This window comes from Lytechinus variegatus, chromosome 1, assembly GCF_018143015.1.
Source record: "Lytechinus variegatus isolate NC3 chromosome 1, Lvar_3.0, whole genome shotgun sequence".
Lineage (NCBI taxonomy): Eukaryota > Metazoa > Echinodermata > Echinoidea > Temnopleuroida > Toxopneustidae > Lytechinus > Lytechinus variegatus.
The window spans coordinates 76,738,690-76,766,685 of record NC_054740.1 but is presented as its reverse complement, the minus strand read 5'-3'; the positions used below and the strand labels follow the sequence as shown (position 1 = coordinate 76,766,685).

The 27,996-nt window shown below is 36.6% G+C and overlaps 2 protein-coding genes across 7 annotated transcripts; both read left to right on the top strand.

Annotated features, from left to right (window-relative positions):
• The first annotated feature begins 441 nt into the window (after positions 1 to 441).
• LOC121423556 lies at positions 442 to 9,244 on the top strand. The gene is made up of 7 exons (XM_041618912.1): positions 442 to 528; positions 2,572 to 2,836; positions 3,349 to 3,405; positions 4,522 to 4,665; positions 5,926 to 6,066; positions 7,452 to 7,482; positions 7,834 to 9,244. The coding sequence occupies exons 2-7, from the start codon at positions 2,600 to 2,602 to the stop codon at positions 8,064 to 8,066; spliced, it is 843 nt and encodes a 280-aa protein (XP_041474846.1). The 5' UTR covers positions 442 to 528; positions 2,572 to 2,599; the 3' UTR covers positions 8,067 to 9,244.
• A 3,063-nt stretch (positions 9,245 to 12,307) lies between these two features.
• LOC121423503 lies at positions 12,308 to 27,803 on the top strand. 6 transcript variants are annotated; one of them, XM_041618890.1, is made up of 8 exons: positions 14,468 to 14,589; positions 14,940 to 15,197; positions 16,898 to 16,954; positions 17,393 to 17,533; positions 21,034 to 21,168; positions 22,656 to 22,686; positions 23,413 to 23,591; positions 25,995 to 27,803. In XM_041618890.1, exons 1-8 carry the CDS (start codon positions 14,494 to 14,496, stop codon positions 25,998 to 26,000), a joined length of 903 nt encoding a protein of 300 aa, XP_041474824.1. In that variant the 5' UTR covers positions 14,468 to 14,493; the 3' UTR covers positions 26,001 to 27,803. The 6 variants fall into 6 exon arrangements, with proteins under 6 accessions (XP_041474804.1, XP_041474811.1, XP_041474824.1 ...); XM_041618862.1 differs by having other exon boundaries at positions 23,413 to 23,792; XM_041618870.1 differs by lacking the exon at positions 14,468 to 14,589 and adding an exon at positions 12,308 to 12,493 and having other exon boundaries at positions 23,413 to 27,803.
• The last annotated feature ends 193 nt before the right edge of the window (positions 27,804 to 27,996 follow it).

Sequence of the window (27,996 nt, the reverse complement as noted above, 5' to 3'; positions counted from 1 at the left end):
AACATGGTTTAACAACAGTTTGACTAATTCTCCGCCTGTCTAAAAACACATTGGCTTGACCCATTTGGTCCACTAATAATTTGGTCTAATTTGCAATCGGTCTAATATATACTTGGTCAAATTTTCGTTTGGTCTATTGACCAATTCTTCTAATAGCCAAATGGTCTAATTGCATTTGCAAATCTACATGACCAATTTGTTTGATTGTTAAGTGTTAAATGAAATGGGGCGACAATTTGTGGTGTCCCCTCCTACACAAATTGTTTGCCTAAATGAGGCGACAATTTATGATGTCAAACTGTGCACAAATTGTCGCGGGCGACAATTTGTGGTTCAACACCCTTTTAAAAACGAAATGAATGACGACAAAGAATAAAACTAATATGACACCACCTACGTTCTAGTATTTACATTTCTCAATGTTGTCACTAGGCTTTCAGAAACCACTCTTATTCCACATTTGAATGTAATGAAGTAAAATAACTGTTGGACCATTGGAATACAGCTGAAGAGGAACATTTTAAAAGGGTGAGTTTCTTGTTCACCGGACCTTCATTGTATATTATTCTATAAACTAGTTCTGAAACTTTTTATATAAGTCTATTATGCAATTTAACAGTTTAATACAAGTCACAAGTTACAATCAGTTTTTAATTTTGAAATAAAATAGTAGAGAGGGGGCAAATAGGGGGGGGGGCAGGGAGGAAGAAAGGGTTCACATATTTATATACGAGTACGTTTCCACACCGGCGAAACCTTAAAGTTAATTGTTTAACAATTCGAATTATATTAGCATGGTATTCATATGGCATGCTCCGTTTCCGTTTATACCTCTGTCATATTCAATGTATCTAGCGATATATATTCATTTATGCTTCTTTATTTGTGAATTCCGTAATTTGACATTGTTTGGTAGTGTATATATTAATTATTATTGTCACTTTTGGCTGAATCCGCTTCGGTTCGAGGAGAATGGGTTTCCAAAATAGTTGACGAAGCAGAATTCTTTTCGAATAAACCATCGCTTAAATATAATTTCACACACGCAAAAGTATATAGAAAAAATATGTGCTTTAGTTAACGTTGTAATGTTGTAACTTTCTTTGTGCCCACACGACAGTGTTGTTCTTCGAAGCAAAATAATAAATTTAAACATGTTGAAATGATTGAGATATACATTTTTTTAGTATTCAAATTCTTTAGAATGATTCCCAAAGCCTTCTGATAAGTTCTAGTACTAACTATGATAATAACTATGATAACAAAGATCAAACGCAAACAGTTGTATTGTTTGTATAGTGAAATTCATAGGCGGGGGGGGGGGGGGACGGGAGGGACAGATCCCCCTAAATTTGAGGGGGGGGGGGGGGACGGTCCCCCTCTAAAATCGCGTTATACTAAAGTTCAATTTTGAAAGTGAATAGTTGAAACGAGCGACGCTTAAAATACACTGCCTTATTAGCTTTCGGAGCTCATCAGTGATTTCACAACATGCTGAATAATATCACTGTGTTCTATCAGCATAACCAAGAATCTAATGAGCATGTTTAATTTTGTATTTAACTAGCACAGTAGCAGAATATTTTACTTCAACATCCAGACGTTTTTGCATTAATTTCGTTTGATAGTTTTCATATATCAAATAGAAGAAGAAGATAAGATATAAACAATTCATGTAAAGCTATAATAGGTGTATGACTACTCAGGAAGTTTACCTTGGTAATAAAACCCACATCCTGGTTCCGTTGAAAGGAAATAGCTACGTCAGTCACAAGAATTGAATCGATTTCATTTGGAAGATATTTACTTCTAAAACATTTAACCTATCCAACAGTGATTTAACTACTCATTCTGTATACAGGGGTTCATGAGAGAGAGAGAGAGAAGAAAGCTTTTTTTAATTGATATTGGTTCCGTTTGTAAGAAAATTTAACGTATGGAGATATATTTCAAAGGTATGAGACAAAATGACGAGAAGAGGTAGGAGTTCGGTGTTTGAGAAGCTGTAGTCACTGTCACTTTTCCAATGAAGTTAATATCGCGTGATGTCAGATGCACCATATTTTTAAAAATAGAAAATGAAAGCAGCATAATGACGGTTTTTTTTGTTTCACATTGAATGAACAGAAGTAGGCACATATTCTATTCTTTTCAAAACAGAATTAAATGTTCACTTCGTTCTTTAACACTGCTTATATGTTGATAAATAAAACACACACCCTCCATCCTGTCTATGGAAGTTGAACTTGTGTTTGCAGTGTGCATAACTATTAAGAAATATACTGGTACTGGCTTAGCACTAGCTACTGTAGTTTAGTGCTCATTTTACATCGTGTGACAAGTTGTGTGAAAGGTCTGACCCAACGTGACGCAATTATATCTTTTTAAATCATTTTAGGGTCATGATGGTGGGAATCTAATACTCGAAGGCATGGTTAACTGACTCTAATTTAAAGATCTCGATTTCCAATCGTGTCCCAAACGTGATGTAATTTACCTGAATATTCAATATTCTTGAGTAAAATCATGTTCATGTTTATCTATTTCTCTCCAACCATGCATATGTTACAGGAATATTGAAAGTGGGAAACTGTGAAATATGGCGTCGACCACCATACACGCAACAGTGGTTCCCCATCAGGAGCAGGGACAAATATCTCATCATCCCACTCCTGACACCAAAACAACTCTTGAAAGCTACAACGAGTACGCCGGAAGAGCTACGGGGTGGATACAACTTGTCTGTGGGGGAGGGGCAATCATGGTAGGGGTAGCTCAATTCTTACTTGGATCCAGCATTCGTTTCGCTGCCTGTGGTATATGGATGAGTCTTCTGGTAGGTTAGGTCTGTAAAATCACTTTTGGGTCTGCTTTTTATATATAGTATGATTAATAATTATACCGAAGATCATGGACCAATATTTTGGGGGTATTTCTAAAGCGTAATTTACCAATTAACACCTTATTACTATGATATACGTACCTATTTTAGTAATAGATTGAATAAAAAGTTCGCTCGTTGCATATAATCGTGTTTAGATCAATAGGTAAAGCACAGAGATTGACATGATATTTTTCTCGAAATAATGATATCCTTATCGAGAATTTCAAGGCAGAAAATTGCGATTCGGGAATTGTTTTGTTGTGCCTTTACCATGCTTACAAAACACCGAATTTCAAAAGTGGAAATTTCCAAAGTCACATCCAAATCTCCTGTCTTCTACAAACCTACCTACCTTATAAATCCTCAATAAGGAAATATTGTATTTATTTATATCGAGTCAAAATAGGTGTTTTTACAAAATGTAAGTTAACATGAAAATATTATCGTTTTTTTCAATTGTATAGTGCTTTGGTCCTGCTGGAGTGCTTGGCATTGCGAGTTACAGAAGAAATCGATGTGTAGTACGTATCTTTAATTGTAGGCTTATTTCCCTCTACATACAATGAAGTCTTGAGATGCAAAAGAAATGGAAGAAAAACTAAAGCTGAAATTCGCGCATTTTCAAATCTTATTCTCTATCATAATGTAATATGTATGAATTTGGAAATGGCACAAAGTATTTTTTAATTGCAAGGAAACCAGTTAGCATTTTGGGAATCATATTTATTAAGAATGTAGTTTACATGTAAGCCCATTCATAGCTGTCCAACACTAATGACAAATGCAGGCCTACATTATGGCTATTTTTTTTTCATTCCACCATCGTTCTGTACGCACTATATAGCTCTATAACAAACATTAGCTCTACATGTATAACAAGTATATTTTGCGTAAATCGACTGATCATTAAGAGATACTTCATTACACCCATCATACCCATGTTTCCTTGTCTTCAATGTATATCTGTTTATTGATTTATTTGTTTCTTTGTTTATTTATTTATATATTCATTTAAGAAACGGGAAGCCAATTAAACAATGTGTTGTTCTCCGTGGCGCCCCGTGGCAATGTACATAACATAATAGTAACTAACAACATCATATCACAACAGGCATGAATATATTTGTTTATCATATCACAGCATAGGCATGAATATATTTGTTTTATTCTAGCGTAAAATTTGGCAGCCTTCCAAATTCACGTTTTTAAGTTTTCCTCTTTTATGATGTTTGTACTATTTTTCTTCCGACATTCTGCTCTTCTCCCCCCCCTTCGCTCCCCCTCTCTCCCTCTCCTCCCCCTTTCTCGCATTTCTGTTCTTTTGCTAAACCTCGTTTTACGATTTGTATTTTTACTTGATAAACTTAAATATTTGAATATTTAAATTTGAATATTTTCATTTTATATGTAATAAAAGCCGACTGCCTATATTGATTTTGATAATGCATGATCAAAAAATTCCGTATCCATCTATTTAGGCAAGTTTAACATACAATCAGCAATGGAAAACAAATTAAGCTTGTGAACAAACATTATTTATATGCATGATGATATGAGTATATAGTTAAGACAATACATACGATAGCAAATTTCATGCTAATGAACATCATGTTACCAATATTTTCGACATTTTACAGATATCGGCGTACCTCACCATGTCCGTATTCTCGGCCGTCTTTGCCATTTTTATGACGCTCATCGGGGCCATAGGCATTTTGATAAGCCGGGCACAGGAATGCTACGTCAATACACAAAAAGTACCCTGTCAAGAAGGTCAAGTGGTAATAAGGATATCTGTAAAATCACTTTGTTAAAAATTATAATATAATGTATTAGGAGATGGTCAGGAATGTTGGTTAAAGATTTTCTTCAAATATTCATGTATGAATTTACGCGAATGGTTCATGTGGCAGGCCAAATGTGTGTCATCACAATTAGGACATAATCATGATTGTTTTAGCAAATTTAAACATGTTAATCGCAGAATCATTTTTCTGGAATAAAAAAAGGAGGATCCCTGTTTTGGCTCTTTATTCATTGGCTATTCGTGTGTTTCCGACAGCTTTATGAAACAGGTCCTTGGGGCCAGATTCAGTAATTTGTCTATAAATTGGTCTATAGAAAGCTAAGGATTTTCTCTTTCACATTCAGGTAAATTAAAATGGATAATTCTGATAATTCTTCAAACCTAAAGATTTGGATTATATTTAATTTGATGCGCACTGCTGTATATAATCATAACAAAAAGTAAAAGTTAAAACGCCAAAATTTGAATAATTCTGTATTACTCAGTGATGGAATATCAAAAGTGGTGTACAGAATTTGACATCTCATCATCTGTTTGCTTTAAAATGCAATCTCGGATATTAGTCTAGTTTGAGCAAGTTTCATGCCAATATTAAAGGACAAGTCCACCCCAACAAAAACTTGATTTGAATAAAAAGAGAAAAAATTAACAAGCATAACATTGAAAATTTCATCAAAATCGGATGTAAGATAAGAAAGTTATGGCATTTTAAAGTTTCGCTTATTTTCAAGAAAATAGTTATATGAACGAGCCAGTTTCATCCAAATGAGAGAGTTGATGACATCACTCACTCACTATTTCTTCTGTATTTTATTATATGAAATATGAAATATTTTTATTTTCTTGTCATTGTCATGTGAAATGAAGTTTCATTCCTCCCTGAACACGTGGCATTCCATTATTTTAACATTTTGTGTTTCAGGCACGGAGGTCCTAATCATCAAATTCATAAAAATTGAAATATTGTATAATTCAAACAATAAAAAACAAAGAATTAGTGAGTGACATATCGACTCTCTCATTTGGATGTAACTGGCTCGTTCATTTAACTATTTTGTTGAAAATAAGCGAAACTTTGAAATGTCATAACTTTCTTATTTTACATCCGATTTTGATGAAATTTTCAGCATTGTCCTTGTCTGATTTTTCTCTATTGATTCAAATCAACATTTTTCTGAGGTGGACTTGACCTTTAATGGTTGCTACTCCATCCATTCACTTGAATCATTAACAGGAATATCGTGTCAGCTCTGATGGAATCCTGACTCTGATTGGATTGATTGAGACAATAGTTGCTATCATTGGATCAGCCTATGGTTGTGCTGGGGTCTGCTGCGTTAAGCAGCCTTCAAGACCACGGCAAGAAATTATTTTGGTAAGTAAACGTGGAACTGTTTCAAAATTTATCGCGGGTTTGAATGATTTTGAAATGAATTATTTTCATTTTTTTTCATATGAACAAAGACCCATAAGTCCCTCGAGATATCTTCATTTGTGGTATTTTGAACATTCCAGATTTAATTCTAAAAAAATGTAAGGGTGATTCGGATTTCTAACAGTAACGGATGAACCGCCGATATACCTTAAAAAAGGAATATATAAAATTCCAATCAAATTATCATAATTACACTTGAACGATGTTCTAAATATTTTTTTAAAATGCAAATTTGTACATATCTGAAAGTTATTTGTGATCCGATTTTTATCAAAATGTAGGTCTAAACTACAAATTGGTAATAACAATAATTTTGACTTTGATTTATCCACATGAATTATTATAAACGCGAAGGAAAGTTTTAGTTTAGCCTCAGCTATATACAGGTTATATAATTCTGCTCATAATAAAATTAGTATCATGCTCATAAAATCACTTCCACATTGTAATCAGAATTGCCATTTTAGTAAGGTATTTACATGAATAGACAAGGGAGCAAAACACATCCTTGGTGTACACCCATCTGTACATGTCAGAGTAAACCCCTTTGAAATAAACGGACTTCTCACGACCTGCTGAATGGTTGGTTATGAATGTCATTGTACTAACGATTACAAACAAATTAACTCATTAGGCCTTTTTATATACCTAAAATATACAGCAGAAACAAATATTGCACTGGCCTTTTTAATGATGAAAAAAGTTATAAAAATAAAAACGATCATAACGATGACAAATACATGAGTATATAAAAAGGATTCTTAGATGTATTAAACACCAATAAGAAGTGTTGCTGTTTATAGCGAATATGTCGCCAGATAGGGCATCACAGGGTTCGGGGTTCAAATCTCAAATTGACGCCGATGATCTTTGGCAACACATTGATCGATATAAAAATACTTGACGCTTTACTACGAGCTTAGATGTACGGATGCCCGACAAGAATTTATTCCTTGTAGTAAGGGGAAAATTCATGATAATGACCATTACGTTCAGGAGACGTTGACAAAATGTATCATGTCAATATTCTTTGTAGATGCTGACGGTCGTTAAAAAAAAAGCTGATCGCGTCTTTTTCGGCGTTTACTAGTATTTTTTTGTCATCCAAATCTCGATCTGAAAGATATGCCCCGGGAGTGGGGAACATTAGACACATCCTTTGGTCCTCATTATCCACGTTTGGAATCGCATTTTCAAGCACGATTCATGTTGTTATTTAGATTTGATTTATTTATTTAGATTTAACAATTGACATTGAAGACACCCTTAATATATTCAAAAAATTGAAAAAATCCTGACGAAATTTCACATTTGATTGCTCACAGGTCAACCAATATCCTGCCACCACTTCAGCTCGTAAGTATACAGCATTGATAGTAATCAATGTACAACTGGGAGAGGGAAAGTTGATTGAATAAAAAAAAATCGGGTATTGATGGGCTCTATTGAGATTTCGCTTAGAATCCAGATGGCCGACTGGTGTCCGATCGAGGATATCTTTAAACAAAACAACTCCAGATTTTATTTGATATTCTTTGCGATTCAGATCTCCAAGTTTACCCAAGCAGTGTAGTACTCCTTAACCAATGTATTCTCAGCAAAATCTACTGATCCTAGATGCAATGTTTATGAACACTTACAATGTGTACTCTCTACAATCTTTAACTCCTTACTTTCACACTGTCCTTGTTTTATTTATCTTCCTAGACCAACAGAGTTCAATTCCTGAAGGTCAACCACCTCCTTACAAAGCCGTCGAACAGCGCCCTCAACAAGCACATCCAAATAGTCATATGGAACAACTACAAACTCGAAGACACAAAGAGACATTAGCCACTCGGGAGACGCATCCACATCAGGGCAACTATACAACATATCAACAGCATACTCCACATTTAGGCTACCAGCCTCTCATACTTCCAAACAACCAAGAGAGATAGTGATCAAAGCAGAGGCGTATAATTTTCTAGTTTTGTTAAAGAATCCCGGGATAAATAATTCGTCTTTTTTTAAATATAAATTTATCTTATATTTCACAGTACACAAAAAACTTGTGGTACGAGTTTGTAATTAGAAATTACTATTCCATGTTTCTTTTTTCTATTTGTTTTATTTTTACGAAATGCGGTAATGCATCCAGATTGTATTTTGATTGACTGCTTGGGATTGAAAGTCCCTTTCCTCTATTATCTTTGTGATAATCCAGAGTCGGAACACACGAATGTAATATCGAATTTTATTTTAAAGTAACTTTACATCGTTATGTCTAAGCTGGCTTTGTTTACGAGATAATCTTCAGCACACACCCAGTAAAGAAAATATCTTCGTCTAAACCAATTAACATTCGTTAGCTGGTTGGAGAAATCAGCTGAATCTTTACACTTATTTATTTTGTTTTATAATTTTATCTTTTTCAGATCACGAAAGCTGTATTCTAAATCTGAAACACTACCAGAATGTAATGCTATATTGTTAAAACGTATGTGTTGAATCTATCTTTTAGTATACAGAGAAAGTAGAAATGAATTTTATCCCTTTTTTCTCCATTCGGAGTCAGAAAACTTTCTATCAAGGGGCTTCAAGGGTCAGGTGATGAATGGTTCTAGTGTTTGGAGATAGAGTATGTTCATCTTTTCAGTTAGCACATAATGAATTTCTCAGTGTCTTTTTACTCCAGTGATTTATTGATAAGATCCTGTACACTCACGAGACCAACAAAATCGACTTCATACCGATCGATGGTGGTATAACTATTCGCCGGCGTGACTGTTGCATATAATTATAAGTTTGGCCATGGACCTACTAGTAGGTCCATGGTTTGACTTGAGCATAAGTTCGCATTTCGTTCTAGTAAACAGCATCTGCAGAATCACAACAAGCGTTATCAGTGTTTTGAGTATAATGATGCACTTGAGTGCATTTCGGCTTAAGTGTATTGCATATATCTTTTATATGAAAGTAGGTCTTACTGTGCAGTGTCTTAGCCATAAACACGTTAATCCACGCACATTCACGATTACTGCAAACATGAGTGTATGCACGAATTAAAGGTCAAGTTCACCTCAGAATATTTTTTTTATTTGAATCAATAGAAAAAAATCAGACAAGCGTAATGCTGAAAATTTCATCAAAATCGGATACAAAATAAGACAGTTATGACATTTTCAAGTTTTGCTTATTTTTTCACAAAATAATTATGTGCACAATTATTTAGTCATTATGTAAGCGAGAGAATTGATGATGTCCCTCATTCACTATCTCTATCTTTGTCCCTCTCTCTTACCATTTTCTTTGGCTTTCTTATTGTAAGTCTTATTTTGATAAGTGATGTCTTCTTTTGTTTTGTTTTGATTATTCTCAAAATGAAATGTATTAGTTTTATGTAATGAATTATGTGTATGGAGATAATAATGCAGAGCCTTGTGGAATACTGGTGATTTTTCTAAGGACATTTTAATTGTACATATTGTTTATAAGTTGACATATTTTTTTTGTATAAAGCTCATCAGGCTACTCCAGATAAAAATTTCCTAATATATAAATATGTAAATAAAAAATAACTAACTAACTAGCTATATAATAACTGCGGTCCCATCACTGTCTACGAATAGTCTTATGTTGTAATACGGTAACTTCATGAAATGCAAATAAAAATAAATTTGTAAAAAAAGAATTAAAAACAAAGTTTTTGTGTTTGCTGTCATTAAAAAAAACCTTTCCAAGGTAAGGAAGAACAACAACAATAACACTGACATGTTTGAGGCTGTGAGCTGCCCTTCAAATGCAGACGGATGTCGATTATGTCATAGAACCTTTTCGTGATGATTAATGATACTTCTTAACTCCATTGAAAATTTTCTGAAGGAGAAATGGGAAATCATATTTTGATTTGAAAACATGACTGACTCAGGATACGTCATGAAAGTCGACAAATCTTCAAAATGAAGACCCCTATAACCAGTTTCTTACCAGTCATTTACTATATTGGATGTTTCCTTTATGTAGAGATGAATTGGTAAGCGTTCGGATATTTTGGTTACTGGCTTGTGGATAATTATGTATGTAGGCCTAATTACATGTCTATAGGGTAGACGTGTTTAATATAGTGAATTAAAGCATTAACGAGAGATAACTACTGAATGAAGTTATCGTTAAAGCAAAAATCCATCTAGGCATATTTCCTGGCTTTACCGAAACATGGTGGATAGGATAGATTCCAGGGCGGATCCAAATTTTGAAAATATAGGGATGGCACGAAAACAAATTTCACACATTTGTTTTTCCAGATCGGCCGCTCAAAGTTGATGTTTGTTTGTTTAATCGTTTGAAGGGGTAGTCCTCACAGTCACCTTTAAGCAGAGGCGTCGATCCTGGGAGGGGGGGGGGGCGATCGCCCCACCAATGAAAATATTTGGGTGGCAAACATATCGTTTTGCCCCCCCCCCCATAATTCCGCATGTGCAAAAAAAAAAGATTGTAATGTTACACAGAAATCAGCAAGCGAGATTGACATACCCAACTTGATCTTTATCTAAAATCGTGCTAAAAAGTCCGCTTTTTACATTGGAATACCACAAAATTTCGGATCGCGCTTCGCGCTCGCATCATTTATGTAGCAAAACCCATACTTTTTATGATTAAATAGGTGAAAAGAATGTCCCGTTTTCAGTTCTAAACCTCGAAAGAACTCTCACTTCGATGTGCAATAATCTTATGTTGAATATATATCTTGTTCTTTATTAAAAACGTCCATTAAACTCATTTTTTTTTCAGATCGAAATATCAAAATTTTCAGCTCGCGCTTCGCGCTCGCATCTATTTTTAATTTTTAGATACCCATTTTAAAAATGGTACCAAAAATGCTTAGAACATCAAGCTTTCAGGTCAAAATAAAGAAATTTTAGCTCGCGCTCGCATTAATTTGTTGTTGAAATATGTGTCTCTATCTCATGAATCATATATACATGTATATATGTGTGTGTGTGTATGTATGAGTTTGTGTGATCGAGCGCCTTTGGAAAGTTGATTCATGATTTTGGCCCCCCCAATCGGAAAAATGGATCGACGCCCCTGCTTCTAAGCTTTCTTCTTACAAAACATGAATAAATGACAATCTCATACGTTATTGAATAGTGCGAGCGCGAAGCGCGGGCTGATTTTTCTTTGGAAATTTCATGTATTTTGTCCTGAAAATTGAAAATTCTGAGCAATGCTTGTGATCGCGAGAAAGATTTGTATATTATTAATTCTTGATATACGTTCTGGCCTGATCGAAAAGGGAAACGTTAAGGACTGTTTGCAGTTACCCATGAAAACGATAATAATAATAATAATGATAATAATAACACATCAATTCTGAAAACTGTTCTCCCAGCGGGCCCTGCTATTATACATATACATACGATATATGTACGATACATAATTTCAACAATCAAATAATGCGAGCGCAAAGCGCGAGGTGAAATTTTTTGACATTCTTACCTAAAAATTTAACGTTCTTAGCACTTTTTATAATCATGAACAGGATAGGTATATGGAAAAAATTAAATCTACACCAAACGGGACACCCAATTAATGTTTTGTAAATCGTGAAAAGGATGAGTAATTGGGGGTCTTCTTATATTGATAATGCGAGCGCGAAGCGCGAGATGATTTTTTTATACTCAGATATGAAACTGGACAATTTAAGCATGTTTTGAATCAAGAACAAGCTGCGTATTTTGAAGACAACCTGGACACGTACTGAATGATAATTGTCAAGGTATTGGCTCATTTTCAACATCATCATCATTGACATTGTATTATTTTTATATCATTATTATCATCATCATTGTTATTAACATTATTATTATCATTATGATTATTATTACCATTATTATTATCAATGTTATTATTATTATAATCATAATTAAGTCATAATCATGATTGCTTTTTATTACTATTGTAATTTCTATTTTCATAATCATTGATTTGTGACCTTTATGGTCAAATCAGTACAATGATAATAGGCGTAACTAGTCTGAAATAAAAATAAAATTGATAACGATATCATTACATTATCTCATCATTGTCATTATTATTTCATTTTATCATTATAATTACGATGACCGACGATTTAGTGAGTTTGTCACCCCGTGTAAGTTGTAAAGCTCTTACATAATACATGTACATGTATGTATATGTAGTACATGCACGTATATCATAATTGCAATGATCTTACTTCATTGCCTGTCGTTTCCCTCTAAAGAAAGGAGCCTCGCATGAGGAAACACATTGAACTACACAACAGGAGTGAGACTATTTCTCGACAAAGTGGATTTGAGTCATTGTAAAATATTGATAGGTCTTAGGATACAGCAATTAAGAGGTAAGATATTTAGAGAGGTCGATAGGGTGATCTTTGGAGATTTCATATGAATATAATATTTCTTGTCACCTTATCGCTTGATAAGATGTTATTCTTGTATTATACTATCGTTTAATATAACATGGGAATTCACTAATCGACAGTTATGCCCATTCGCCGGCTAGCTGTGGTAGCGGCCATGGATATTTGCTGCAGGGACAATAATTAAAATCGGGAATGAACATTCTAACATACACAAACTTCATTTCACATGACAATGACGAGAAAATAAAAATATTTCATATTTCATATAATAAAATACAAAAGAAATAGTGAGTGAGTGACGTCATCAACTCTCTCATTTGAATGTAACTGGCTCGTTCATATTACTATTTTGTTGAAAATAAGCGAAACTTTAAAATGCCATAACTTTCTTATTTTATATCCGATTTTGATGAAATTTTCAGTGTTATGCTTCTTGAATTTTTCTTTTTTTATTCAAATCAAGTTTTTGTTGGGGTGGACTTGTCCTTTAAACACTACACACCATGAGCAGCGAAATTGTTTCCAAATTTGGAGTCTATGTTGTGAGAAGGTAATCTCAACGCCCCCCCCCCCCTGGATTGACAGAACATCAGAGGAACACACACACACTCACACCCGCCCACCCACCCACTCACATTCCCGTTTACGTGTGTGCTGATAGGTTTCAGTCACAACTCAGAGTGGCGACCGACTGATTAGTAGCCTGCTCGGGCGCCGCTGGAACTTTAGGCATTGCCAACGATTTTTGTAGAAGTCGAGCAGGCTGTAGAAAGACTTATCGGTGGCCGAGCAGTGCACTGTCGACTATCAATCGGTCGCCGGTGGACTCAAGGCCAAATCTTGGTCAAATCGGTGAAAATTGTCTGTTTGGCGTCCAAGCAGTGATGGCTGACGACCCAACGATTCCCGGGCGGTCTCCCACCGGCCTTTTTTTTAAGGAATCGCCCAGCGTTTGTCCGGTGATCAGTGGAGCCACTCTATAGGTCTCCCGTAGGCTTTCGAGCGGCAACCATCCGGGTTCCACTATTATGGCTATTTTTTAACGAACTACCCGGAAATAAATTAGGATGCTTCCGATCTTGAATTGGCCGTGAGATCATCGACCGATAAATGCTCGACAGCCTTTGATCCAACGAGTTCAACTTTTGACCTAAATCGTTTGACGGTGACCGCTCAATTACGTAGGCGTCCGGACCAGGGGCCGCGGAACCGGGGGACGGGGGGGGGGGGGGGCTTCAGCCCCCATTTTTTTTTTCCAAAACTGTGTACAAAAACATGAAAATGACCTTATGATCTTCCCCTCCACTTTTGGCACAGCCCCCCCCCCCCCACTTTGAAAACCGTTCCGCGGCCCTTGCGGACAGCGACCGTTCGGGCACCGAGCACATTTAGGGCGACGAGTAGTTAGTGAGCAAATTTTCTATTGTCTTTTTCAAACGTATCGCCTTTGGTGCTTTGTGGCCCGGGGGGGGGGGGCACTCGACCAAAAAAGTGGTGGGGGTGTGCCGCGGGCGAGACAAAAAAACGGGGGCCTTGGAGCGGGCTTATTATAGAAAGGAGGGTCCTCGGAACGGGCTTCGGAACGACAAATGTTTGTGAAAACGGGGGTCCTTGGAACGGATCGCGAGCGGAACGGTCATGCGTGCATAATGCAGCTAGCGCGGCCTCCGCCGGGGAGCTCTGCGGCCGCTTTTCACCAAAATTGCAGCTCATTCAACGCGATTGGAGCGGCGTAACGAAAAATATGCGAAGGTTTGGAGCGGATTTCTCTCTTCTTTTTTTTCTCGATAAAGAAGAAAATGCTATGCCTTGGAGCGGCTTTCTTTGTTCTTTTTCTCAACAAGGCAAATATGCTATGCCTTGGAACGGAAATTTGAGTGTAAAAATGGGGGTCCCCTCCGCGGCACATACCCACTATGCATTATATACTGAGTCCCCCCCCCCTGCTTTGTGGTCGTCTGCATTTACGACGAACTATGAATTGCGAACTTCGCAACTTCGAACGAGATAATAGAGAAGGAAAAAAAGAACGAAAGCGGCTAAAAAATAACAACAAGTCATATGTGATCAGTGTAGGTTTAGTTTTCTGTAACTTTAATCATTTACATGTATTTGGAAGGTGGCGGATTTTGATGTTAACATAGCCTACCAGCAAAATGAATTGTCTTGTCTGTATCCTTCTCTTGTTACTAGAAGTGTAAACTTCAAAATCCAATCCATGAACATACAGTTGTTTAGTTCTATATTTCTTGTGACCTGGAAAGTCTTCTTTACATTCTATTTGCACACTGGATGGTTTAATTTTATTTAAACATTATTCTATATTGAGAAATTGTCGTCCATGCACTATTCTAATTCATTTTGAAATAGTGTATGGGAAATCGCATATAGTCAATATGTTTCTATTGACTTTCACCTTCAGGTACACATGGCTCAACCGGTGAACGCACTTCCGGGTTCCTCAACCTCAGCATTTCATCCGTACCAAGGTAATATCCCCCAAAGTCCCACTCCAATCAGCCATGGCTATTCAGGAAACTATAACCGGTACTCCGGAAGAGCAACAGGGTGGATTCAGCTTTGTTGTGGTGTGGGCGCGATCTTTATAGGGGTTGCGCAGTTCTTACTCGGTAGCTCGTCTCTCCGTTTCTTTTCATTCGGGATATGGATGGGACTTTGTGTAAGTATATTTATCATTGTAAAAAAAGAAGAAAATCAGTATCCACCTTATGCATACACGGGTGCATACAGCAAATTGAAACAGTGCAAATGTTTGGAAAAGAAACCCTACCCCAAAAAACTTTACCCGATTCTCAGCGATAGCTGCAGGACTATCGCAGGCCAACAAATATGAAGGTGCCGTGGCCGAGTGGTCTAAGGCGCCTGGCTATACATGGAAAGTCCGGGGTTCGATCCCCGGCTACGACACCTGTGCTCTTTTATCCTGCATTCAAATAAATGGAAATGCTTTACGCATTATTTGTAACAAGGTGTGCACGTTAAAAAAAAATGACTAATCTGCATGTCAAGTCAGGCATTTCCCAAGTTGCTTGTAGCATGGAGCGGCTCGGCCCGGGGGGCCACTTCCATTCACGAGTGGATACCATGCGCGACCATGGGGTCTTGAAAAGCACCCTAAACACGTAATTTCCATATTCTGAAAATGCACCCCTTAACAAGTATTGGCGTGTGAAACCCTACCCTTAACAAGTACTGGAAACAAAACGATACTCTTGGCAAATATTCCCTGAAATGAACCCCTAAACAAGTACAGGAATGTTTCATTGTTACGGGTCCTTTGGTTGTCGGCTTTAACTTATTTAATTTAGTACGACCCCACCTTCTACACCTCGCGCAAATAGGACTCTAAACACGTAGTGTTGGGGCAAAAAGGACATCCTTTATAAAACATTTTAATTTTGTTTCATCATCCCCGCAAATTCGACCCTAAACACGTAATTTTCCTAGCGAAATAGATACCCTTTTTTCATTATTTTTGTGTTTTTGACACCCTTTTCACGTTACGTACGTAACGTGCCCTATCGTGAAAAGGACATCCTTTTTACGTGTTTTTTTGGTCGCGCATGGTATCCACTCGTCAATGTAAGTGGCCCCTCCGGGCGGCTCGGGCAAAGTCATTCATCGTTTATAGTAGAAAAAGACTAAAATCTTGGAAAGGCTATTCTTGCATTCTGTCCTACCCATGCCAGAGCCACCAGACGAGACTAGGTGTAAGTTATATGAAGAGAGGCGCAGTGTCAACCAGCATCATAGAAAGCTGTTCCTATACCTATTTAAGAACATTTACATCATATAATATATACATTATATAGGGAAACACTGAAGTCTCTCAATCGACATAGTGAGGAAACGTGGATGATCTTTGATTACAGCATTATTGTGATTGTGGCATTCTACAAACCATGTCATACCTGTCCAAATACCGTTGTATCGATGAGCAATATAACCCCCCCCCAAAAAAAAAAAAGGATAATGGCAGCATTTTAAAAAAGAGGAAGTTTGTGCAATGTGCCATGTTTATTTGTACTTGTAGATAATGGGCAAGAAAGAAGAAGATTATGAGAACAAAACTTTGTCAACCAAAATTACAAGATTTTAATCGAATTTCATCTCATTTGTAGTTACATGATAAACCCTCTACCACGTTCAAAGTTCATGTGCCCCTAATGCTAAAGGAAAACTCTTTGTTTTAGTGGTCCTTTTTTTTAAAAGCTGCATGACTTTCATTACGAACAGCCACATGCAAAACGAGAGCCTCTTAAAGTCAGCCTTACGAACAGTACCTATAGGGACTACGATTAAACACCCGACCATCACTCTAGGTCTTTATTTCATTGTTTCCGCGTATTTATTTCACAGTTCTTTGGGCCGACTGGAATAATAGGAATTGCAAGTTTCCGGGGAAGAACCTGTGTGGTAAGTAATGTTAAAGTCACACAGAAGTTATACTATTCGAAATATCATAGATTGCTTTGATCGGTTTTGATCGGCTTTGATTCGTTGGTGTAACGCGTGTGTCACTTTTGAAAAGCAGATTTTAATCAAGGTATCTTAACTTGCCCTCTTCATGGTTTTTCCAACTGGTAGAAAACACCAACGTTAGAGCGTTTTTTTGTCTATTCAATAAACTCACCTTATAGTTGATTACGATCTGGTTGGTTAGAAAAACACTGTAATATCGAATTGTAGAACAAATAAAATCTAAAAGTGATGAGTTTTGAAAATTATAAGTAATGCATTTTTGTCGTCAATAACTTGGCTTGGTGTTCGTGTAAGATTTGTGTTATCGTCATCAAATTATGTTTAATTCAATAATTTTGTGGGAAGTATAAACAATTATGATTATTTTGACAGATAACTGCTTACCTTGTAATGTCTATAATATGCATCATCCTTGCCATGGCCATGATGATTTCTGGGACCGTAGTCGCTTCATTTGGATTACAGTGGTGCTACATTCAGGATACAGTAGTACCCTGTCAGAAAGGATTAGCGGTAAATATTTAACATACACCCTTTTGCAGCTGCCCTCGAGACTCTCAGTTTTTCTTGAATTTCTTAAAATTTTATAACATAATGAAACATGCCTCTATGTCATTACATTGTATGTAATAGATTGCAGTGGGATTTGAGGCGTTTTTTTATTTGATGTTATGAAAGATCGTATCTGTTATTGCACTGGTACACTGTTAGAAAATTTATCCTTAAACTAAAAGAAGTTCCTGCAGCAGAGTCTCGAGAACACCTGTAATCTTACCAGATTGCGTAATCTTACAGGAAATTGGTATTTGGTGTGTGTAATCTTACAAATTTCCTTAAATAAAACACTCTTCCCCTTTTTCTAACAGACCTGTTCTGTTAAATTGCAGAAAAATTCCTGTTTCATGAATTTAAAGAATGATTCTGGTATTGCTTTCTGCAAAATCTTCTTTTATTTTTCTGTAAAATCAGGGTTTTTTAACAGTGTAGCAGCATATATAGGCTAAGACTAGATTGATCATTATGATTGGTAAAGTGCTATATAAATACCTGATATGTATGTACATGTATTTATTGGCGCCAGCGTCCCACATGGCATGTAGGCCTACCATGTTGACTGAAACACATGACCATACTCTGGCTACATAATTCTACAATACTGTCTCTCCAGTTCCAGGTAGATGTGTTAAAACTGATTTAGGTATAATTACGATCACTAGCATGCAGATTGGGGGGGGGGATGGGCTTGGGGCCATTGACCCCATTAATGTTCACCATCAAGAACATGAGTAAAAGAAGGAAAACTAGGAGCTGAAAAATGTGAAATATTACATTATTTTTATAAATATTACGTCAAAACTCTATCACGAAATTATTTTTTTTTTACATTTTTTTGTTTACAAAACGTGAGAATGACCATCCGATTATAACTTTTGCATGGTCAGCCCCCCCCCCCTTTCAAATCGTTCCGCGGCCCCTGCTGTAAGCGCTTTCTGCAACCTGCCTTACTCAAAAGCAACTGCACGCATTATTTACAGCCACATCTTTGTGTTGTAATAAACGAACTACACACCAAATTCTCATACAATAAATTATTGTTAGATTGATTTGTTTTTGTGGAAATTCGGTTGAATGTTTAAATTATCTCTAAGGTTTGGTCTTAATTGTTTATTAGAATATCTCGTTTTAACACGATTTGTTCCGAGCAAGTTAGATGATTTATTGTAAATAAGATTTAGTTAAATTTTGAGCAACTGTCTACTACGAAGGAGTTTAAGAGACCCCCCCAAAAAACAAAATAAATAAATAATTCAGCCTCAGCGATGAGGCATCTCCTGATTATTTTGTATACCATCAAGGAATTTTCATTTTATTTCAGTCTGTAAAAATGGTAAGAATGTTAAGAAATCCTGCTAGTTGAAGCTAAAGACAATTCTTTTGCTCCGACTTGCTGGAATTCAACAAACGTAATGACATTAATTTTAATTCACAACTCATTTATTAAACTAAAATTGCACAAAGCTGACCATATAGACGGAAACCGGCCTTTGACATTATCTTTCAAAATTCAACTATGCGATGGTAGACTATTGAGTGTTGACTTTATCAAAATGAATATCATAGCATACTCATGGAATTAAAATATTTTTAAAAATCATCCTATATTGAGCACCGCCAGAAAGCAAAATTGTCAGTTTTTAAAACCACAATCCTAATATCATCACTTTGATTTTAGAATATCGGAACGAAGTCCACATTCATACTAGACGATAAAACCTTTTGGTAAATTTCATGGTTGAATAAAAACAAGTAAAACATGTTATAATTGGAATTTTATCAAATTTCTAAAGATAGAAATGATGGTATATGATGAAATTTATTTTTTGGAAGAGTATCTTCAACAATATTCATCATTTCACAGATCAATGAACATTAATTTTGATGAAAACAAACAATGCGATTTTCAAATATCCTATAGGCAGGTATTGTTTTATTTTGGAATCTGAAATTATTGTACCTCATCAATTTTTTGGTTCTGTTCATGAACAATCGACATGCTTCAATTATTTTATGCCGCTTAATTAAACATTCACGCTTGAATGAACATGTCGAATGTGATTAGCTCGTTTTTACGTTATTGGAAAAATGCAGTTGCTTACTATGGATATCTGTCAGAAACCTTCTTGCATAGTACACTTTTTTATTTTTATGAAAATCCCGTATCTAATGCTTCAGTGAACGCACAATGTTAACAAAAATTATGCAAATGAGAAGAAAGTTCAAAGCCTTAGCTCCACTCTGTGCCGTGTCGAATGAATATGGGAGCGCCTTTTGGAAATTGTCACTCCAAAGCCATGTGCGAAGTTTCAAGCAACAAAAACTGTCCATGAACCATACCCTTATTTCACTTTTGTTATCTTTTATTTTTTTTATTTCCTCTTTCATAAACATTGTGTGTGTGTGCATTTGAATTTTGTCAGACGTGTATCAATCAGATATGATTATTTACGGCTGGGACTGACCTTTCACGTCACCATCCGAAAGACGTGACCAGGGCTCGAACCTCTGCATCAATTTGTAATGTCCCCACAGATTGGATTACAGGCGCATGCCACAATTCCCAGACATTGTGTACACTATGGGTGCACATGTTTAAGAATAAGTAACCTCTTATTCTACATAGTGGAACCTTAAGCAATATAAATTGGCAGTTATGTCCACCAACCTATGGGCAAAATTCTGTGCAAAAATCGAATTGATTTGTTTATATATGGATAAGTGAGCATATTGAAAGTCGCAGACTAATTTTTGCGGCATTATAAAACGAATAATCGGGACAAATTTTGTTTCAAATGTGAGCTAATTGCTGTTGTTTCTTTTCATTTATCACCACACATACTCAAACTGTCCGAACTTTTTACACTTTCATGATTGAGCAAGCACACTTGAAAACTTAAGAATGAATATACTTTATATTGTATAAATGCATTCTTATCCTATCAATTTCTGAGGATGAGTTGAAATCATGGACAAATCTGGTGGATCTAGAATTTGAAAAAGGGGAGGAGGACCGAGAAATTCTGGGAGAGGAGCCACTAACACTTTCAAATTGTAACATGTGTTATAGAGGGCACTACCAAACCCCTATGATGATACGTCACAAAAATATAATGCTCACTCAACCATGAAGATACGTTATCAAAATTGTGTGTACAGTGGCTAAAATAATGGTGGGCAGTACAACAGCATAAGCAGTAAAAGCACAATAAAATTAGAGCCTACCCCTAAACAAACTTCGCCCGATTCTGTTATTTCACAATCTGAAAAACGATTCTCGTGACTTTCTGAAATGGTCATTTTTAATAACAGGAGTTGCTTATTGAGTGTAGAAAACCACATACGAAATATTACATCTCCAAATCATTCCTTTCAAACGTTATACCATTTTGATTTAGGGGGGGGGGCTTACTTTTTTGTTGAGTTTTGACTATGATATATGATCTATTCTTCAACAGGAAAGTCGAACCGCATCGGATGGAATCTTGGGTCTAATCGGGTTTATTGAGATGATGGTTGCTATCATTGCTTCAGTCTATTGTTGTGCTTCGATTTGTTGTGGTAAACAATCTGGAAGTCAAGAATTCATGTTGGTAAGTGAGCATGCCTTCGCTTCATTAAGGGAGCATGTCACTGAGCGGCGAATTCTTTCAAACTTTATATAGCGAATTCGAGATTTCGCCAGGGTTCGTAACAAAGTTGCATGAAAGTTAATAAACGGTTTTTCATTGTTGAAGACAGTTTTCCTGTCGCAAATAAAATGCTCACTTGCCCAAAATGTCTTTGCTATTCATTTTGTCCCCGCAAACAGATGCTTCGGTGTGCAAAACAGTCGCAGGCCTTTTAAAAGTTTGTAGGACGGTGTCGCTAAAGTTCTTTTTGAATCGTCATTGTGCTGGCGACGAAGTGACCATAATGGTTCTTTAATAGAATCGACCAACTGAGAAAAAACTCGTGGAACGGTTGTGAATATACTTTATCCACCTTAAAGGGGCTTTACACTAACGCTATACGTCCATGGAGTTCTCGCTGCGTAAATGAAAAATGGTCATGACGCCGTGGAAACTGCTACAGCGTACTGAGAGAGAAGCGAGAATACGTGGCATAGTCTACATGATCTCCGGAGACCTATTTACCGCTACGTGGACTTTAAAGTCCACCTAGCGGGAACGCCGTCTGAATAGTGCGTAGTAATAACGTAGCAAGGATCTTCCTAAGACCTACTAACTGCTCCATCGACGTAAATGAAGCATAGACTACCGGACACGAACAAAACGTAGCAACAACTTCTGGTCGAAGTGGTAGATCTTAATGTTACCAAGGATGAATTCACCCGACCGGGTACCCGACTTTCGTTAGAGAACGCGAACGCTTTTTTACGACGGTATAGTTGATTTTGGAATAGACTTTTGGCCCGTCGTAAAAGGCTGCATGTCCTGCAATTTAAATTATGTGACATGAGGATTTTATTTAGCTTTCGCATCTGCAATGGAAACATCAATCTAAGGTTCGTGTGCAAAATACTATGGTAACAGCGACATATCCGATTTAGGACGACTTTCTAGAGCCACATTTGGTTCCTCCTTGAGCTCTAGAGGCCGCCCGGGGGCTCACTTCCATTGACGAGTGGATACATACCAGGCGCGAGCACGCGTAAAAAGGGAAAGAGTGGGCAAGTACGTTACGTATACATGGTATAGGCCTATATGTAACGTGTATGGGGTGTCAAAAACGATGTTTAAAATACTGAAAAGGGAATGCATTTCAAATACAAGTCTTGTAGGATTTGAACAGTTCTTTTAATAAAAAAGGTGTGATTTATATCTGGTGATATCCCTCTTGTGTTTCTTAGTACAATATTCGATCTATGAATTTTATGAATAATTGGAAATTGTCGTTTGTGATTTCGTGATGATATCCATGGATTAGCTGAAACCGGGACCACTCAGGACACATTTAGCAGAATTATTGGCAAATTCTGGCTTTTAAGTGTTCATAGTTTCTGGTACTACTGAACACATGTTAACACCTCGAAGAAATCATATAAATTAATTTACTATATACTTTGATTTGTTTTTAGGCTGACCAACATCCTAACGTCACCCTACAGCGTAAGTAAAGAACACTGTATCAATCATTATTATCAGTGAATTAGAGGCAGGTGGCAATCCACCAACGAAGAGAAATGCCTAACATGATGACTCCTGAACGTAAGAGGGCGGATTATACCGTAAATATGCACTGTTACTTTGTGAGAGATACAAATGTTTTTACAAATTTGTTTTTTCTGACCGATATCAACAGATTTTGCCAGTTTGTGCTCTTTTCCCTAACTATTGAAATTTCTGGGTTGTACACTGTCGTTTCGAATCAGGCTCAACACTACCCTCGCAGAATTTTCAAGCTAGCTGCTAGATAGTGAATAGCTAGTGAATATCTGAATACACTTGTAATAGGCATGCAAAGAAATAGTGAAGTGATCCTTAAGCTTGCATGCGCTGTTTGCTAGCTTGCAATCGGTTGGGGCCTATCGGGTGAGTGACTAGCTAGTCGACTGCTAGCTAGTTAGTAGCTTGCACCACGCTCTTGAATTACGAGTATGCCAAGCTGGGAGCACCTATTACAAATATAGGTCATTAAAGAACCTCATTAACAATGTAAATGTACTACAGTGTCACATTGGGCTTCGCCTTTTAAAACTATTTTTTCAAGGAGTGGGATATGCATTTCTGCTTAGAACAAAAGGCCAAGTGTCACACGTTTTTGTATTATCATTTCCTCGAGTGAATGTGAAATGTGTAGAAACGAAACTAAGAATTACATTGTTTTGTTTGCAGATCAAGGAGGTTTGCCATATTATCCTGGAAACGTACTGCAGAATCCATACACCCAACTGCAACTCGGACAGATGCATCCGCAACAGCAGACTCCGACACACCAACAGGCTTTCCAAACACAGCAGTCACTAGCCCCTCAACAGGCGTTTCTCCAACAACAGACACGAGCTCCACATCAGGTATTCCCACACCAACATGCTTATCAACAGCAGCAGACTCTGCAACCACAAATGACATTCACACCTCAGTTGTTAAATCCACCTCAGACATCCATACAACAGGCTTATCCATCTATTCGGACTCACCAACCACAGCAGATGTATCGACAACAGTACACCCAGGCAGCGCAACAGACACAGCAAACATTTACACCTCACCAGGTATTCCTTCATCAACAATGAATAAGACAGCATAAAGATCGAATGTTAACGTTTCAAACATCAACTCCTTTTAAAAGACATCGCGAGTCTCTTTTTGTCATATATAAACATTTCCTCTCTAGAAGGCACTAGCTACACTCTCCCCTCTAGATAAGCAGCCAACAGTTTTTGGACCACCCTTTTCTTCAGGTCACTTTGGTCTAGCGGTTAGAGCATTGGACTCATGCTCGTCATGAAATGAGTTCGGATCCCCGATCTGCCATCTTCTCCAAATTGATAAAAACGACTCTAGAGTAATTTCTGTCGGTCAGCCGCTATGCCTGATTAACTTAGACGTAACATATTTCCAACGTAATTAATCATATACCAACTTGGCGATTACCAGCAAAAAAAAAAGCTTTCCTTTCTACTCCTTACGGGAGTTACCCGAACAGAAACAAAAACTCCCCCCCCCATACATTTGCAGCGTGTCTCGCCTTTTCGTCATACTGTGTAACGCAATCAGAAAACACTTTCACACTGTTGAATTTGAGCATTCAAACAGTGTGAATGAATTACATTTTCATAAAGTTCACTATGTGAACACACTGCAATCAGTGACACGAAATTCTTTGCAGTTCATTGGTATTCATCAAAGTTATTGTCGGTTTTTGTTTCTGAGCTTTAATTCCAGATCTGCCAAGCACTTTGCCACCCTCTCAAGTATTGGTTACCATGGTTACGGGATATCTACATGCACGTTGTAAAACACTGGTGAATAATTCATTTCGGGTTTATGTATCTTCTTCTGAAGTAATATCCATACTGTTTTTTGAGATGGTGAATACACTACTGTTTTGTTTGCATTCTTTAAACCAGCGCTTCTCAAACTCAGGTTTTTTTCGAGGCCCACCTACCAAAATTTTAAGAAAGCGATATGACTACTTTTCTCGACTCAAAGATAAACAATTATTATAATGAGCATATAAGTGCGTATGAATTTCAGTAGCCCGGCCTTTGAGCCCCTCCTCTAAACATATAAAACCATTACAACATAATAAGAATGCTGAATACCTTCAACACCATAGCGACACACATAAGCACTGCCAGGCATGATGAATCCAAATTCAATGTATTCAGGGTCATATTTTCTTACAATTACATTCAGCGATTTTTTCAATTTGTATCCTCCCTCGCAAGTTCTAAATCGTTTTAAAAGGGTCCTTTTTGATGAAAATATGTTTTCGTGAATTTTGAACACAGAGCCCTGAAGCACGTTCGAAACGAGCAGTTCAAGAACTAACTGCATTCGCAAAGGTCCGGTAAATGGAAGACAATTAACTAAATTCTATACAATATGCATACATGATGAGGTTCACATCAAAGTTAGATCGAAACCATCATAATGTGTATGCATATTGCAATATGCATAAAGCATGCTTTAGCTTTGTTTGACCCACGTAGACCAATCAAACATAACATATTCGGGCTGTCGGACAGGTCCAGGTCTGTGAAACATACTATAGCCCCCCCCCCCATTTTTTGTTCTTACTCTGCAGAAACAGAAATTTATACGCATGACAAGACATCAATAACCAAGCACTATTACGCTGAAATATTTGCCCAGATAATATCAATTTACCTTTAATTAGTGGAAAAAGTAAGAATTTGACCTTCAATGAAACCAGAGTTTAACACTTTTCTGATCGTTTGCGGCAAATGATAATTTCAGATGTGGTCGATGGAATATTGCTATTCATTATTGTATATGCCAGATGAGTGCCTGCACATTCCCAATGGAGCAAATTTGAGTCATATTTCAGGACATATTGCATAAATTATTTTCGCATGACTCCGAATTATGTACTACACATATAGCCAGACCATATTCGGCGAAAAAGTAATTATCATCACAATAGCACATTTCCCTTTATATATGACCTATATTTGCTGAGTCATGCAGGAATCATTTGTCTACACAATTGTACGAGATGTTGAGCAAAGTGCATGGTAAATTGCCAATTCGTCTATTGTCAACTCGTCTACTGATCATACGGTCTAGCTTCATTTAGTATAATGCTATTCAGTCCATCAACATTTCATTTAGCAACCATTTGGTCCAATCATCTCTTTGCCTAATCCCCAATTCGTCTATAACAATTTCGCTGCATAACCAGTAGGTCTAATATTCATTTTATTTTCATTCATTTCGCCCAATATAAGGACTAAATGGCTATTGGACCAACTGGTTATTTGACGGAGTGGTGACTGGATGAAATGGCAATCAGACAACTTGGATAGTGGAAGAACTGATGATAGACCAAACGATAATAGACGAGCTGGTAATTAGACGAACAGGCATGAGACCAATTGAAAATAAACCATTGTCATGCAGGACGGATGCACACATTGTCCTATTTTCCTATTTTTTATGCCGAATGTGCTTGTCTGAATTGTCTGAATCTTTCTGATAGATCCCGATAAGTATTTTTAAAAATAATAGTTCATTAGACTTCTCCAATATGACGTATGGTGTACCGCAAGGTTTTATTCTTGGCCCGCTATTGTTCTTAATCTATATTAACGATGATACCACTTTGATATACAACCAACCTTCCAAAATGATATCAATATCGAATTAAATAAAGCAACGAAATGGTTCAAAGCAAACATGTTATTAATTAAAGTCCTAATAAAACAAATAATATTCCCTTTTTTCCATGGGCAGTCTTATATTTCTAATTTATTACTCCAAATTGACAAAAAATTCCAATTAATAAAGTAAATAATGTTTTTTGGTGTATGAATATGCAATGGGACACCCATGTACAAAAAGTTACTCAAAAAATATCTACATGTTTTGGTATCCTGTACAAATTAAAAATTCCCTTCCGTCTTCTGCACTAGTATTGATATTCAATTCTTTCATGCTCTCATATCTTAAGTATTGTGTTGCCGTTTGGGGAAATTGTAATCGCATGTAATTAGACAAATTATTTAAATTGCAGAAAAGGCCTGTCGTATTTGCATGGGATGCCATTATCATGCTCACTCTGCCCCGCTGTTTAGAAAACTTTGGTCTCTTAATATTTTCGATTTGTACTATTCCTCTATTGCTCTGTTTGGTTTTCTTTATTTTTAGAATAAATTACATCGTAATGTGCATGAAGTGTTACTCTCAATCACCAAAATCCACCATCACAATACGTGTTTTAAAGATTTGTTTCACTTATCGCTGTTAAAACTAATAATGTAATGAAATCCGTACGACACACTTTCCCTGTAATCTGGAACTAGACCCCTAAAGATATGATTGAATGTAAGTCAGTTTACTCCTTCAAAAGATGTTGAAGCAGTTTTTTATCTGAAGTATGTGTGGTCATTTATTCTAAATTGTAATTTCTTGTTCTTTTGTCTCTGTTGATACACTTTGTTTATATGTATTTTATCTTGTCATTTCTTTACAATATATACATAAGGTTTTTGGAACTACGCATGTACAAGGCCTCTTGGCTTTTTTTGCCAGTTCTTCATTTCATTTTCATTTTTTTTTTTTTACTTAAGCTTGTTAATAATTTTGTAAATTCTGTATTGTGCATATTTTGAACCGAAAATTAAATAAATGCGAAGTGAATTGAATTGGATTTGAGCAAAATGCGGGGCCAAATGTGGATAAAGATATGCAGGTTTGACATTATTGATATTCAATTGGGAGGGAGAGGAGGGTTAATGTTTCCCGTAATAGAAATCTGTTGTGTGCACACTAAGAAATCCCTGTGCAAATGGGGTGTACGATACGATACGTGCGTACACCTCGCAATCCCATCGAGGTGCAAGTTAGCTCTTCTGCGAGAGTACGTGTCTGTTGTACACCCATTAACTCTTTGCGTGCACCCCACCAGCCTCGCTGATAGACGTATGGTACAGATATAAAGTTGATTTGTGATCGAAAAATACCCGAAATAACAATGCACTATCGCCACACTTAACCGAAGTGAAATCATTTTAAAATATTTAATATTAATGAGATGACAATTATTTCAAAAACACACTTGATAACGTATACTTTTGGAGAAACAGTAGATAGGGGCTACTTGAATCACAACTATCAGGACAAGTCAAAAAAAGTATTAAAAAGTATATATCATTTCTCTTGAGACCTCATCTGATCTCAGCGCTTTTCGCTGGCATTGTGGGAAAATCTTGACTACAGGAAAAACGAGGT

Coding starts and splice junctions, on each gene's coding strand:
- LOC121423556 (XM_041618912.1), top strand. CDS start 2,600: ATGGCGTCGACCACCATACACGCAACAGTGGTTCCCCATCAGGAGCAG. Junction 3,406..4,521: donor ACAGAAGAAATCGATGTGTA/GTACGTATCTTT, acceptor GACATTTTACAG/ATATCGGCGTACCTCACCAT. Junction 6,067..7,451: donor CACGGCAAGAAATTATTTTG/GTAAGTAAACGT, acceptor GATTGCTCACAG/GTCAACCAATATCCTGCCAC.
- LOC121423503 (XM_041618855.1), top strand. CDS start 14,494: ATGAATTGCGAACTTCGCAACTTCGAACGAGATAATAGAGAAGGAAAA. Junction 15,198..16,897: donor GGATATGGATGGGACTTTGT/GTAAGTATATTT, acceptor TTTATTTCACAG/TTCTTTGGGCCGACTGGAAT. Junction 21,169..22,655: donor GAAGTCAAGAATTCATGTTG/GTAAGTGAGCAT, acceptor ATTTGTTTTTAG/GCTGACCAACATCCTAACGT.